Source organism: Pseudochaenichthys georgianus, chromosome 17, assembly GCF_902827115.2.
Source record: "Pseudochaenichthys georgianus chromosome 17, fPseGeo1.2, whole genome shotgun sequence".
NCBI lineage: Eukaryota > Metazoa > Chordata > Actinopteri > Perciformes > Channichthyidae > Pseudochaenichthys > Pseudochaenichthys georgianus.
In genome coordinates this window covers 40,675,421-40,689,973 of record NC_047519.1, presented here as the reverse complement: position 1 = coordinate 40,689,973, position 14,553 = coordinate 40,675,421, and the positions used below count along the sequence as shown (strand labels likewise).

Below are 14,553 nucleotides of genomic sequence, written 5' to 3'. Positions count from 1 at the left end.
AGGACATTATACATTATATTTACAGGATACATAGTTATAGACATTTACAAGTGCCCATTGTATCAGCAAGCATTTCATTTAGCCTAGCTTTAAAAACATGCAGAGGAATGAGAATGCTCAGTTTCAATTCTTGCTGAAGATTGTTCCAAGCAAGTGGAGCTGCGCACATAAAAGCTGTCTTACCTAAGACAGTCCTTGCTCTTGGCACATCTAACAAGACTACATCATGCGATCTCAGACAATAGCTGCTTGCAACTCTCTGTGTTATCAGTGAACAGATATAATACGGGAGTTTACCCAACAAAGCTTTATAAATAAACGTGTACCAATGACTGAGCCTCCGTACAGAGAGTGATGGTAAACCTGCCTTGGTATTCAGTGTACAGTGATGTGTAAGCGCTTTACAATTTGTGACAAATCTCAGAGCACTGTGATACGCAGCATCCAATTTGCTCAGGTAATTGGCAGGTGCATTCATATAGACCAGATCCCCATAGTCCAGCACAGGTAAAAAGGTCACAGTGACTAGCCTTTTCCTGGCCTCAAGCGAGAAACAGGACTTGTTTCTGAAAAAGAAACCTAGCCTAACCCTCAGTTTTTTAAGCAGGTTATTGACATGAAGTTTAAAAGAGAGACAATCATCAAGCCAGATACCCAGGTATTTGTAACAGGCAACAACTTCAAGTTTTGTTCCTTGCGTAGTTACAATATCTAAAACAGGCTCTGGTGTCTTTTTAGCTTTTGAAAAGAGCATTACCTTGGTTTTATCCACATTTAAAAGAAGCTTTAATTCAGAGAGCTGAGTCTGAATAATGTTAAAAACAGTCTGTAATTTAACACCAGCCTCCTGAATGGATGGACCTGCACAGTACATCACAGTATCATCCGCATAAAAATGTAAAGTAGCTTCATCCACATTATCACCTACGCTGTTAATATATATGGAGAATAAAAGTGGTCCTAAAACAGAACCTTGTGGAACACCATTAGAAATGTTTAACCATTCAGAAGACAGCCCATCAAAATGAACACATTGGGACCTTTCAGAGAGGTAGTTCTCAAACCACCCACTGCAAGGCTGGATATGCCAATACTGAGTAGCCTCTGCTTTAAGATGCGATGATCAACGGTGTCAAATGCTTTGGAAAGGTCAATAAACAGAGCTGCACAACTCTGCTTATTATCTAAAATAGTAGTAATGTCATTTACCACTTTCATTGTCGCAGTTATGGTGCTGTGTTTCTTTCTGAATCCTGACTGATGTTTAGACAGGATATCATTTATACATAAAAACTCCTTTACTTGTTCACTCACAAGTCGTTCGAGCACCTTAGCCAGAATTGACAATTTAGAGATTGGCCTATAGTTATTTAAAATAGTTGCCTCCCCTCCTTTTAGCAAAGGCAAGACATAAGCAGACTTCCATACTTTGGAATTGTGTTCGTGCTGAGGGAGAGGTTAAAAAGAGAAGTAAGAGGTGGAGCAATAAAATCTGCAGCTATCTTTAAAAAGAAAGGTTCTACGTTGTCCGGGCCAGCCGGTTTCCTATGATCTAACTTGGATAATGCTTCATGAACAATACCAATAGTTAAAGGAGTAAAACTGAAAGGGTTTTCCAGACCACATTGTTCAGAGTCAAGGATTGGAGCGTTCACAGGAGCCACACAGCCAAACAGAGAGCCACAAGACACAACATGCTCATTAAAGCAATTTAGCATAGTAGCCCTGTCTGATATAGTGCCAGATGCTGTGGTGAGACACGGAGGTAGCTCATTTGGGATATCACCAGTGGAAATCGATTTTATGGCTTTCCAAAATTTCCTAGGATTATTCAGGTTTTCTGTGGTAACCGACAAATAGTACTTTGATTTAGCACTTTTTATTTGAGATGTGAAGCTATTTCTTAGCTGCCTAAAACGTAGCCATTCTACCTCTGAGCCTGATTTCCTAGCCTTAGCCCAAGCATTATTTCTCTCATGAAGGAGACTGGACAGCTCAGCAGAAAACCAGGGATTGTCTCGTCCCTTCACTCTAAATTTACGCAGAGGTGCATGTCTATCTATAATTTTCATAAAACCAAGATAAAAATAAGACCATGCAGTTTCTACATCAGCACACAAATTGATTTTACCCCAATCAAAATCAAACAGATCATGTAAAAAACCCTGCTCCACAAAGTGTTTTTTGTCTCTCTTTGTGATAATGCGAGGTTTAACCTTTTGGACCTTAGTGTCCCTAATTGTGGCTACAACACAGTGGTCACTCACATCATTAGCAAATACTCCCACAGATGAGTATTTATGTGGAACATTTGCTAAAATTAGATCAATTAAGGAGGATTTATTTGGGGACTTAATATTTGGGCGAGTAGGACTGTCTATAATCTGGGTAAAATGCAATGAGGTACACAGGTTTTTAAAATCCTCTGACACAGAAGTTAACCAGTCCCAGTTAAAATCACCAAGCAGCACTATTTCCTTGTAGGAAAGTTGTGATAACAGTTTTGCCAATGACGATAAAGAGTCCTTGACAGCCAAAGGGGCCCTGTAGCAGCCCACCACCATGACCTGTTGACCCTTTGTTACCTCAATATTCACGGCTAAAAATTCTAGCTGTTTACTAACAGATTTGGAAACCATATTAGTTACACAAAACTTATTTTTCACATAAATGGCAACGCCACCACCTTTTTTAGGCCGGTCAGTACGATATACACTGTAACCATTTATGTATATGTCAGAGGCCAAAATGGATTTATCTAGCCACGTTTCTGATAAGACAATGACATCAGCATCAGTCGAACTCGCCCAAATACGGACAAAATCTAATTTAGGTAACAGACTACGCACATTTAAATGAATTAAACCTAGCCCAGATCTAGATATAAAATCAGCAGGAGTAGCTATTTGACTAATACTGCTAGGTGGACCTGGATTTGGCTGTACATTTCCTGATAGTAACAACAATAAAAATACCAAGCACCTTTTCCTCTTAATCAACACACATACATTGTCAGCTGTTCTAGAGTCACCAGCAAACTTCGCGAAAGTGAGATTAGAGTTTAAAAAACAATTCTGAAGGACCATCGTGGCAGGCATGTGAGAAAGACAAACATTTTCCGAAATGAATGTTGTTGCACAAACAATTGCTGGTTGCACTGTCGCGGGACAGTGCAACCAGCAATTGTTTGTGCAACACCTCCGAAACTGTACAGGGGATGTCCACTGCGGGCGGCAGAACATACCCGAATCCAGTAGATTTTTCAGGACGACTAGCGATCTTCTCCTTGTCCAGCACAGCCAAGAAAAGCCACAGCAGAACCACGACACCCGCCATTCTCCCAGTCCAACAGTATCCACGCTGTTCCCGGAGCAAGGTGGAACCAGGCCTCAGCTACAGCAGCACAGCAGAGCAGAGCAACTACAGCAGCACAGCAGCACATCAGAGCAGCTACAGCAGCACAGCAGCACAACAGAGAAGGTGGAACCAGGCCTCAGCTACAGCAGCACAGCAGAGTAGAGAAGGTAATCCCACCGCGTTACACCGGCTATTTAATCCACTTTACATCTCCGCCGGTAGCACAGGCGCGGAGAGGAGCGGCGATACGCGGTGTGAGGAGCGGCGAGAGGAGCGGCAAGAGGAGCGGCAAGAGGAGCGGCGATACGCGGTGTGAGGAGCGGCGAGAGGAGCGGCAAGAGGAGCGGCGATACGCGGTGTGAGGAGCGGCGAGAAGGGCGGCGAGAGGAGAGCCGGGACCACACTTCCGACTCTTTATCTCTGCAAGAGTTGCTCCCTCTCGTGCTAAATCCACTCGGCGGGCAAAAGTAGGATCCCAGAAGTGATTCGCCCAGTGTGGAGTGGCTCCTGAAACCCTTCCCGGCGTGCCTTTAGTGGAACTCGGGTCTGCTGTGGTGGATGAGGCTGAACGTGGCTCTCATCCGGAACTCAGCAATGGTGGATCACGTCTCAGCGCTGACGGCGTGTAACCTGTTCCTCAGGTGAGTTTCAGAGCACGAGGAGCAGCTGAGAGAGAAAGAGAGTGAGAGAGAGAGCACGAGGAGCAGCTGAGAGGAGGAGCAGCTGAGAGGAGGAGCAGCAAACCCTGCTCACAGCGTTTGAAGTGTCTTGAAACTTCTGGAGCTGGCTGATTGCTGGCAAGTGAGGCATCAACTTAGTTAAAGCTACCAAACTTGTTATTGTTTCCCACAAGGGGCTCATACGGTTACCCGAAGATTCCATGAAGACTGTGGAAAAAAAAGCTGTGATGGCCGAGTGGTTAAGGCGTTGGATTTGAAATCCAATGGGGTCTCCCCGCGCAGGTTCAAACCCTGCTCACAGCGTTCGAAGTGTATTTTAACTTCTGGAGTTGGCTGATTGCTACCAGGTGAGGCATCAACTTAATTAATGCAACCTACGTTGTTATTGTTTCCCACAAGGGGCTCATACGGTTACCTGAAAATTCCATGAAGAATTAAAAACAACTGTGATGGCCGAGTGGTTAAGGCGTTGGACTTGAAATCCAATGGGGTCTCCCCGCGCAGGTTCAAACCCTGCTCACAGCGTTTGAAGTGTCTTTAAACTTCTGGAGCTGGCTGATTGCTGCCAAGTGAGGCATCAACTTAGTTAAAGCTACCAAACTTGTTCTTGTTTCCTGAATGGAGCTCATACGGTTATGTGACAATTCCTTGAAGAACAAAGCTTAATAGCTGTGATGGCCGAGTGGTTAAGGCGTTGGACTTGAAATCCAATGGGGTCTCCCAATCCAATGGGGTCTCCCAGCGCATGTTCAAACCCTGCTCACAGCGTTTGAAGGCAAGGCAAGGCAAGTTTATTTATATAGCACTTTTCAACGCAAGGCAATTCTAAGTGCTTAACAAAAAATGAAAGACATTAAGCATTAAAAAAGAAAAGCTAATGATATAAACATTAAAAGGACAAATACATGGATAAAAGTTACAGTGCAGTTTAAGATATGAATAGTTCAATTAAACATTAAAAGAAAAAGTACATGGATAAAAGTTACAGTGCAGTTTAAGATATGAATAGTTCAATTAAAAGCTGTGACAAAAAGAAAAGTCTTCAGCCTGGATTTAAAAGTAATAAGAGTTGCAGCGGACCTGCAGGTTTCTGGGAGTTTGTTCCAGATGTTTGGAGCATAATAACTGAACGCTGCTTCTCCATGTTCAGTTCTGACTCTGGGGACAGAAAGCTGACCAGTCCCTGAAGACCTGAGAGATCTGGATGGTTCATAGTTTAGCAGGAGGTCAGACATGTATTTTGGGCCTAAACCATTCAGAGCTTTATAAACCAGCAGCAGTATTTTGAAATCTATTCTTTGACACACAGGAAGCCAGTGTAAAGACTTCAGAACTGGAGTGATGTGATCCACTTTCTTAGTGTTAGTGAGGACTCGAGCAGCGGCGTTCTGAATCAGCTGCCGCTTTCTAAAAGATTTTTTAGTGAGACCTGTGAAGACACCATTGCAGTAGTCGAGGCTACTGAAGATAAAGGCATGGACAAGTTTCTCCAGATCCTGCTGTGACATTAGTCTTTTAATCCTAGATATGTTCTTTAGGTGATAGTAGGCTGATTTAGTAACTGTTTTAATGTGACTGTTGAAACTCAGGTCAGAGTCCATGACTACACCTAGATTTCTGGCTTTATCTGTTGGTTTGAACATTGCAGACTGAAGCTCAGAGCTAACTTTTAAACATTCTGCCTTGGCTCCAAAAACCATTACCTCAGTTTTATCTTTGTTTAATTGGAGAAAGTTCTGACACATCCAGTCATTGATTTGTTCAATGCACTTACTCAGTGTTTGAATTGGAGCATAGTCTCCTGGTGAAATTGTTACGTACATTTGTGTGTCATCTGCATCCGCATAGCTATGGTAACTTATTTTGTTGTTCTTCATTATCTGAGCCAGTGGTAGCATGTAGATGTTAAAGAGAAGGGGCCCCAAGATGGAGCCTTGAGGAACCCCACATGTCATATTTGTCAACTCAGATGTGTATTTACCTATAGAAACAAAGTTGTTTCTATCCTTTAAGTAGGATTCAAACCAATTTAGAACTGTTTCCGAAAGTCCCACCCAGTTTTCCAGTCGGTCTAGTAATATGCTGTGGTCAACAGTGTCAAACGCAGCACTGAGATCTAATAATACTAACACTGAAGTTCTGCCACTGTCTGAAGGACAACAAGATGGAAGGTAGAGCTATTTGGTGCCTTAAAGCTACAGTACCAAACGTTACCGCTAGGTGGCTGGTAATTATAAAATAGGTTAGGAGAATTGAATGCACAAATAATAAACCAAACAAATATCATTACTGATAGTGGATCAGTTGATAAAGTGATTATTTCAAAAACTTTCCATATTTCTTTGCCCTTGAGGAACGACAGTCCATATTTAGAGTAAATTAAACTGCTTGCCGTTAATTACGCTTAGCAAATGAGATTATCCACAGCTGTCAAACCATACACACACACACACACACACACACACACACACACACACACACACACACACACACACACACACACACACACACTTCCCCCCCTGCCATGCCTAATTTCATTATTATATTAAATAAGGTTCATTAACAGCAACTGGATTACAAAAAACTTCATTTTTAAGGGTTGATAGGCACTGAGGACATTTCTGCCCAGCTCTTTTGTCTCCATTCTCTCTCACCCAGAAGTATAGCCTTTTGGTTAAAATGCCTTTCCTTTCTGTCAATTATTAACCTGTTAATTTGTCATGTTGCAACCTGATTAACATCTGCTCAAATTATGTATAAAACTGCAATTAACAAATGGGTGTGAGTACAATGTGAGAGTGAGTGGGAATGGGAAACTGAGTGAGAAATGAATGAGAAAGTGAAAAAATGTGTGAGGGCTCCGGCGACGCAACACAAAGACACATTTATTATCTTTTTCATCCCAAAATAAATGGCCCTATTAGCTGTGATGGTGCAGGTCATTAAAACACCTCCACCTGCCTTCAGAGGCTCCAGACTCACATCATTACATTCACATCCCATCTCACAGCTCTCACTCATATCATCCCACCACTCAATGGCATCACACGCCTAATATAACGGCAAGGTGCAAGGTTAATGTGGAAGAGTTTAGAGAGCTCTCTTCATTATTCTAATTACTTTTAGTTTGCGTTGCAGTGCCCTCCAGAAATCACAAGTCAACAAGGGTAAAAGTGTGCCATAGTTGATTGTTTCAAAAGTAAAACTTGTTCAATAACAACATACATTCTTCTAAAGAAAGAGAGAGTCTTTACAATATAATAAGTAGTGTAATTGTAGCTTGACACCGTTTTTCTAAACTGATTTCTTTTTGATCAGATTTAAATTTTTGTATAGCTTTTTGATGCTTGTACACCTCGGTAATAATGGAATTTTAGATTGGCTTAAATGCCACATACAATTATTTACATATCCCAAAATGCTTCAGGTTGTGTCTGGAAACAACAGTATACCAGAACATTTCAATACTAAGGTTTTTTATAATAGCTCATTATTTGAGTGTTGCATTTGTATTTATAAACAGTGGATATAACAAAATGAAATTACCCACTGCAGCTTATAGTGTTGTGTCTTTATGGGGAATATATCTTTGCACTAACTGTGGATATATCAGGGACCAACAGGGATCAGCAAGTCATTTTTTATAGTGTTGAATCTGTGGGTACTTCCTGAAGCAAAATAAGGTATTTTTATGTTCATGATGAGTCACTTTAGGTTTTTGATAATTGGTTAGCACTACAGTACAACATATCACATTTTTTGTAGCGCATACTGAGCCGCCTTTCTTTTTGTTTTCGTTTATGTTAGTGTGAACTCTGATGTCCCTCCCGACCTAACACATTACATTTCTACTATCGCCGTAAATGTGTTTCCCTCAGTCCATTTCATTACTTTTATGGTTAGGAGTGAATATAAAACTATGCAGTATAAGCGTTCAGAATCGTAACTGTAATTGGGTTCATTTCACCAACACTAGCACACGGTAGTAAAGTACTTGACTGCATCATGCTGTGGAGAAAATGCTCATTATTTCATGTCTTTGTGATGCTGTTTTTCAGAACGAGGCAACATGTTATCCACCCTCATCAGTCCAATACGACACTGGGATACTGAAGCATCATCGGCTGAGGATGCAGACAATTCAAGTAAATATTTATTTCCTTTCTTGCCAAAATAATGTGTTTCTGGGTTCTGCTGACAAAGACAGTTTGTAACATTACGACAGCATCAAAGTGTTGCAGTGTTACATTTTTAGACATGCTAAAGTGACTTTATCAATGTTATTGTCAGCCTGTCAGTTGATTGGTCAATTATTTGGTCCAAACTATTATATATCAACCATAACATGGATTACCATTACAGTTCGTACTCACATTCATGGTCCCTAGAGGATGAATCCTACTGAATGTGAGGTTTTCCTAAGATGTCTTCCAGCTCCACTGTGTAGTTAACATGTATACCGTAGTTCTAAGACGGTTGCGTATTCTGAACTTTTGATAATTGAAAACCAACAAAAATAGTCAATTTGGGTAGCTCAATGCCAAACCATGCAGTGATATGCACCATTAGTCTTATTACCTGCAAGTCGGCCTCATGACAGTGAGACAAAAACAAAGAATCCTAGTTTTTTTTTTCATGCCACGTTTCCTGTTGTTATTTCCTTATCTGTCAACAGGCAGCAGTTTGGAGGTGAAAGAGAATGAGGATTATACGAGCCACATGGACCTACTACGGAAATATCATCCAGCAGCTTTTTGCTCGACTTTCCCCAAACACAGTACCCGATCCCTAAAGAGGAAGCAGTCGCTGCTCCACCAGAGCCCCTTGACTTGTAAGAGGCCAGCCTGGGCTGTCACTCAGAAAAACGCACTGGTGCACCTCAACGAGTTACAACCTGGTCTGCAGTATGAAATCATGTCGAAGACCGGCCCACTGCACGCTCCGGTGTTTTCTGTTGGTGTGGAGGTGAACGGTTTCCATTTTGAGGGCAGAGGACCGACTAAAAAGCAAGCCAAGATGAGGGTTGCAGAACTTGCGCTTCGGTCTTTCATCCAGTTTCAAAACGCCTCGCAGGCTCACGCCTCTATCGGGAACTTTACCAGCACTCCTGTGGATTTTACAGCCGATAAACTGGACATGCATGACGCATTCCTAAAAGAGTTTGAGCCATCTTTGCTGGAAAACTGTCAACTCCTACAGTGCAACACAGCAAAAAACGAGTTTTTCTCCAGCATTTACAACTACAGACGAGTTGTCCGCCTCAAACTGGACTTCTCCTCAACTAAACCCAAAAGACAAACCATTAGCACCTCACTTTTAGAGCACCTCAGCCCAGTGGCGCTGCTCAACGAGCTGCGACCAGGACTCAGATACATGTGTCTGACGGAGAGAGTTCATGGCAGGCCGATAAGGAGTTTTGTTATGGTGGTCAGGGTGGAGGGGGGGGTGTTTGAAGGGTGTGGTCACAGTAAACGGATAGCAAAAGCCCAGGCAGCAGCAGCCGCCCTGCAGTCCGTTTACAACATCACTCTGGGACCGGAGAGGAAAGTGATGGGTCTTAACGGCAGCAGAGCTAAACTTCAGCTGCCTCAGGTGAGGAGGTCCAACATCTTCTTCCGCCAGGCAGTATTTAGACATGGATGTATAAAGAAAAGAAAAAAAAACCATGCCACTTTTAGGACCAAACAAATCAAAGTTATTTTTAAGTGTGTCTTTCCACATTTTACTATATGGGAAAATGTCACAGACACGGAGGTTGTACTACCGCCATTTGACCGCTAGAAGAATTTATTTCAAGGCCCAGCAGAATGAAAAAGGCGGTTCTTTACAAGTGTCTAAATGAGACGACTAAACGTCATCACACTCAACATTAGCCACCTTTAGCTTAGCGGTGGTGACGTGAAGTCATGTGACCGTGCTGTAGTTGCTTCATAGCCCAACATTAGCCTCCTTTAGCTTAGCGGTGGTGACGTGAAGTCATGTGACCGTGCTGTAGTTCCTTTATAGCCCAACATTAGCCACCTTTAGCTTAGCGGTGGTAACGTGAAGTCATGTGACCGTGCTGTAGTTGCTTCATAGCCCAACATTAGCCTCCTTTAGCTTAGCGGTGGTGACGTGAAGTCATGTGACCATGCTGTAGTTCCTTTATAGCCCAACATTAGCCACGTTTAGCTTAGCGGTGGTGACGTGAAGTCATGTGACCGTGCTGTAGTTGCTTCATAGCCCAACATTAGCCTCCTTTAGCTTAGCGGTGGTGACGTGAAGTCATGTGACCGTGCTGTAGTTCCTTTATAGCCCAACATTAGCCACCTTTAGCTTAGCGGTGGTAACGTGAAGTCATGTGACCGTGCTGTAGTTGCTTCATAGCCCAACATTAGCCTCCTTTAGCTTAGCGGTGGTGACGTGAAGTCATGTGACCGTGCTGTAGTTCCTTTATAGCCCAACATTAGCCACGTTTAGCTTAGCGGTGGTAACGTGAAGTCATGTGACCGTGCTGTAGTTCCTTTATAGCCCAACATTAGCCACGTTTAGCTTAGCGGTGGTAACGTGAAGTCATGTGACCGTGCTGTAGTTCCTTTATAGCCCAACATTAGCCACCTTTAGCTTAGCGGTGGTAACGTGAAGTCATGTGACCGTGCTGTAGTTCCTTTATAGCCCAACATTAGCCACCTTTAGCTTAGCGGTGGTAACGTGAAGTCATGTGACCGTGCTGTAGTTCCTTTATAGCCCAACATTAGCCGCCTTTAGCTTAGCGGTGGTGACGTGAAGTCATGTGACCGTGCTGTAGTTGCTTCATAGCCCAACATTAGCCTCCTTTAGCTTAGCGGTGGTGACGTGAAGTCATGTGACCGTGCTGTAGTTCCTTGAAAGCCTAACAATAGCCTTTTACTTCTGGAGATTGCATTATGGATTGACCATTATAAAAGTGGTGATATATGTGGAGAGTTTTATAACAATGTAATTGTCCGGTAGCCCTTGCAATGGCAACTTGCTAACTTCATCATCAGTAATTTTGAGAAGTATGTTTTTTTGCATCTGTAGACAAATGTCCTGTCAGCATTTGACACAGAATACAGAGTGAAGAGACGGACTCAGTGTATCAGTAAATGCCCTTCAGATGTTAAAGACAGATTTCCCTCGCTCTGAAACATCAGCAGTGACTCTGAATTCACCTCTTATAGGTTTAGCTTTTCAGCCAGTCTTCTAAATGGTCTGGATAAATGCGTCTGAGGTGCGCCGTATGCTACCAAATGAAATGTGGTGCACATCAGCGCGGTCATCATGGCTTGAGGCTGATAGATGGTGTCCTGTATGCATCGTCTGCAGAATCCAAACATCCTTATTATGTCTGCGAGCCTTTAGGGAATTGTTCTCGACGTGTTTTGCTGTCGTTCTTTATGAATACAAGAAGATGTGTCTCCACAGAGCTGAAGAGGCTGACTGAGCATGGCTAATGCAGAAACATATCGAGAGTATAGACTCTTAGGCAGACATGTAGATACTTTATTAAACCCTGGGGGGTGATTCAAGAGGATGGTGACATTTTTGATTGTCTCTGGACAAAAGGATGATTTACTTAACTTAACAATATGCAAAAGCTTTCCCCCTTTATGTCCTGGAAATTGTAATTTTCTCACAACCTCCCAGACTGATCATTTAGCATCTTCTCCCCCCTTCAATATGAACTGTCTGTCAGGCGGCGAGACGCATTAATGAACATGATTACAGCACATTAGGGATGAAGGAGGAGCGGCGGCAGACCGCGGAGACAGAGGTGGAGCGGGGAAGGCGGTGTGAAGAGCATAATAATCTGACAGATAATTGTTTAACACACTCATTACACACGACCTTGTGCCGCCGCCATCCAGAAAACGTCGAGCCACAGTTTCGCTCCCAAAAACGATCATCTGCTCTTTCGAAATGAGATGAAACATACAGAGTTATAAACACTGAGGTCACATCACGGGTTATATTTGGGGCAGTGAATGTCGTGAAATCTACACCTTTATTCCACATGTTCGACCTTATCATTCATGCAGTTTGAGAAAAATAGCAGCTTAGTATTAAGTGTTAATGCGGATAAAGCTTTATCCGCTAAAAGTACCAACAATTGATCAGTAAATGCAGATTTAACTTTAATTACGTAAGTAAAGTACCTTATTGATCCCAATGTGGGAAATGTTTTGTTGAGGCGGCATACAAAGACATGGCATTGCACAATACAAATTAAACTTTTTTTTTGGAGACGTTCCCTGATTTAGGATTTTCCAGTATTTATACATTAATAATATTAATGTTGTTTTAATCCACATGTGTTTCTGCAAACCCTCTTCAATCAATCAATCTTTATTTATAGAGCCCAATATCACAAATGCTACATTCGTCTCAGTGGTCTTCACAGTGTGTACAGAATATCAGTATGACAATACGACACCATCTGTCCTTAGACCCTCTGTCCTTAGACCCTCTGTCCTCAGACCCTCTGTTCTCAGACCCTCTGTCCTCAGACCCTCTGTCCTCAGACCCTCTGTCCTTAGACCCTCTGTCCTTAGACCCTCTGTCCTTAGACCCTCTGTTCTTAGACCCTCTGTCCTCAGACCCTCTGTCCTTAGACCCTCTGTCCTCAGACACTCTGTCCTCAGACCCTCTGTCCTTAGACCCTCTGTTCTTAGACCCTCTGTCCTTAGACCCTCTGTTCTTAGACCCTCTGTCCTTAGACCCTCTGTCCTTAGACCCTCTGTTCTTAGAACCTCTGTCCTTAGGCCCTCTGTCCTTAGACCCTCTGTTCTTAGACCCACTGTCCTTAGACCCTCTGTCCTTAGACCCTCTGTCCTTAGACCCTCTGTTCTTAGACCCTCTGTCCTTAGACCCTCTGTCCTTAGACCCTCTGTTCTTAGACCCTCTGTCCTTAGACCCTCTGTTCTTAGACCCTCTGTTCTTAGACCCTCTGTTCTTAGAACCTCTGTCCTTAGGCCCTCTGTCCTTAGACCCTCTGTTCTTAGACCCACTGTCCTTAGACCCTCTGTCCTTAGACCCTCTGTCCTTAGACCCTCTGTTCTTAGACCCTCTGTTCTTAGACCCTCTGTCCTTAGACCCTCTGTTCTTAGACCCTCTGTCCTTAGACCCTCTGTTCTTAGACCCTCTGTCCTTAGACCCTCTGTCCTTAGACCCTCTGTCCTTAGACCCTCTGTTCTTAGACCCACTGTCCTTAGACCCTCTGTCCTTAGACCCTCTGTCCTTAGACCCTCTGTCCTTAGACCCTCTGTTCTTAGACCCTCTGTCCTCAGACCCTCTGTCCTTAGACCCTCACATCGTACAAGGAAACACTTCCAGAGAAACCCCACAGTTTACCAATAGCCTAGACTCATCAGAGCACAAAAACCAACAGATTCAAGAACATCTCTCTAAAGAAACTGAAACCACCACATTTGGAGAAACTTTGTGTGGCAAAATCTTATTGTTGTCCAAGAGTCATTTATTTTATACTTAAATGTAAAATAACAATCAACCCAAGACCTGTGAAACCTTCACACCCAGATTCCAGACTCTTAGGTCACAGGCTCCTCCAACAGAGCAACTTGATTATATATAGGACATAAAACAAATACAACAAATACAATAGTGCAAGAGAATGGTTTTTAGATGTTCAAGTAAATACAAATAAGATATATGTACACGGTGCATATCCGTCAACAATCTAATCAAAAACTGTGCTTGAAGCCCCTGATGCCTCCTGTGGGATTTTCTTAGTCCTGATCACATGACCTTTCGCTGACCTAAGACCCTGATCACTCCATCATTTAGGATGCAGCACATGTTAAAGTCACAAGTGGTTCCTGGAGAAAATTTATTTGGTTGGGATTTATTTCAACTGCATAACATTTCCATCCATTTGGATTACATAGTTCTTACACAAATGGACTAATACACTCTCTGCATTTCAAACACATAATAACTATGTCTATTGTCTACCTTATTATCAGAAAATCCAATGTATTTCAAATACAATAGAACCAGGCTTATGTATTCGATACAAATATAGTCTATGCATTTTAAATTCATAATATCCAGGTTTATGTATATAAAATAAATATAGCTTATATGGTGCATTAATTTAATAATGCATAAAATGTATACATTGGAGTGGAGTTACTATAGTAACGTGTACTCCACCTTTTGTGGGTGTGTGCTGTGATTTCTTGATGCATTAAAATATGAAACAAGGCGGCATGACTACTTTTCTGTTCGTGCTGTGAGTGTGGGGAATGTGGTTATGTTTTATAAAAGTAGATTATTACAACAAAATTATGCACCAAATAAGCTATATTTATTTTATATACATAAACCTGGATTTTATTCATTTAAAATGCATAGGCTTTATTTGTATCGAATACATAAGCCTGGTTCTAATGTATTTGAAACTAGGGATGTCACCTTTTTTTGCTCCCGATCCGATTCCGATCATTTGATTTTGACAATCTGCCGATACCGATTTTTCCCGATCCGATCTTTATGC

The 14,553-nt window shown here is 42.4% G+C and overlaps 1 protein-coding gene and 3 non-coding genes across 4 annotated transcripts in view; all 4 read left to right on the top strand.

Moving 5' to 3' along the window:
- Positions 1 to 14,553, top strand: part of LOC117462643 (double-stranded RNA-specific editase B2-like) — a 100,856-nt gene that overhangs the window by 79,033 nt on the left and 7,270 nt on the right. The window contains exons 3-7 of the mRNA XM_071206408.1: positions 3,295 to 3,480; positions 3,892 to 3,998; positions 7,176 to 7,204; positions 8,096 to 8,182; positions 8,713 to 9,629. Of these exons, the coding sequence (XP_071062509.1) occupies positions 3,295 to 3,480; positions 3,892 to 3,998; positions 7,176 to 7,204; positions 8,096 to 8,182; positions 8,713 to 9,629 (1,326 nt within the window). The remainder of the gene's footprint in view (positions 1 to 3,294; positions 3,481 to 3,891; positions 3,999 to 7,175; positions 7,205 to 8,095; positions 8,183 to 8,712; positions 9,630 to 14,553) is intronic.
- Positions 4,259 to 4,340, top strand: trnas-uga (transfer RNA serine (anticodon UGA)). Its single transcript has one exon. It is a non-coding gene; the product is annotated as a tRNA-Ser (tRNA).
- trnas-uga (transfer RNA serine (anticodon UGA)) lies at positions 4,481 to 4,562 on the top strand. The gene has a single exon. It is a non-coding gene; the product is annotated as a tRNA-Ser (tRNA).
- Positions 4,706 to 4,805, top strand: trnas-uga (transfer RNA serine (anticodon UGA)). Its single transcript is given in 2 exon segments — positions 4,706 to 4,742; positions 4,761 to 4,805. It is a non-coding gene; the product is annotated as a tRNA-Ser (tRNA).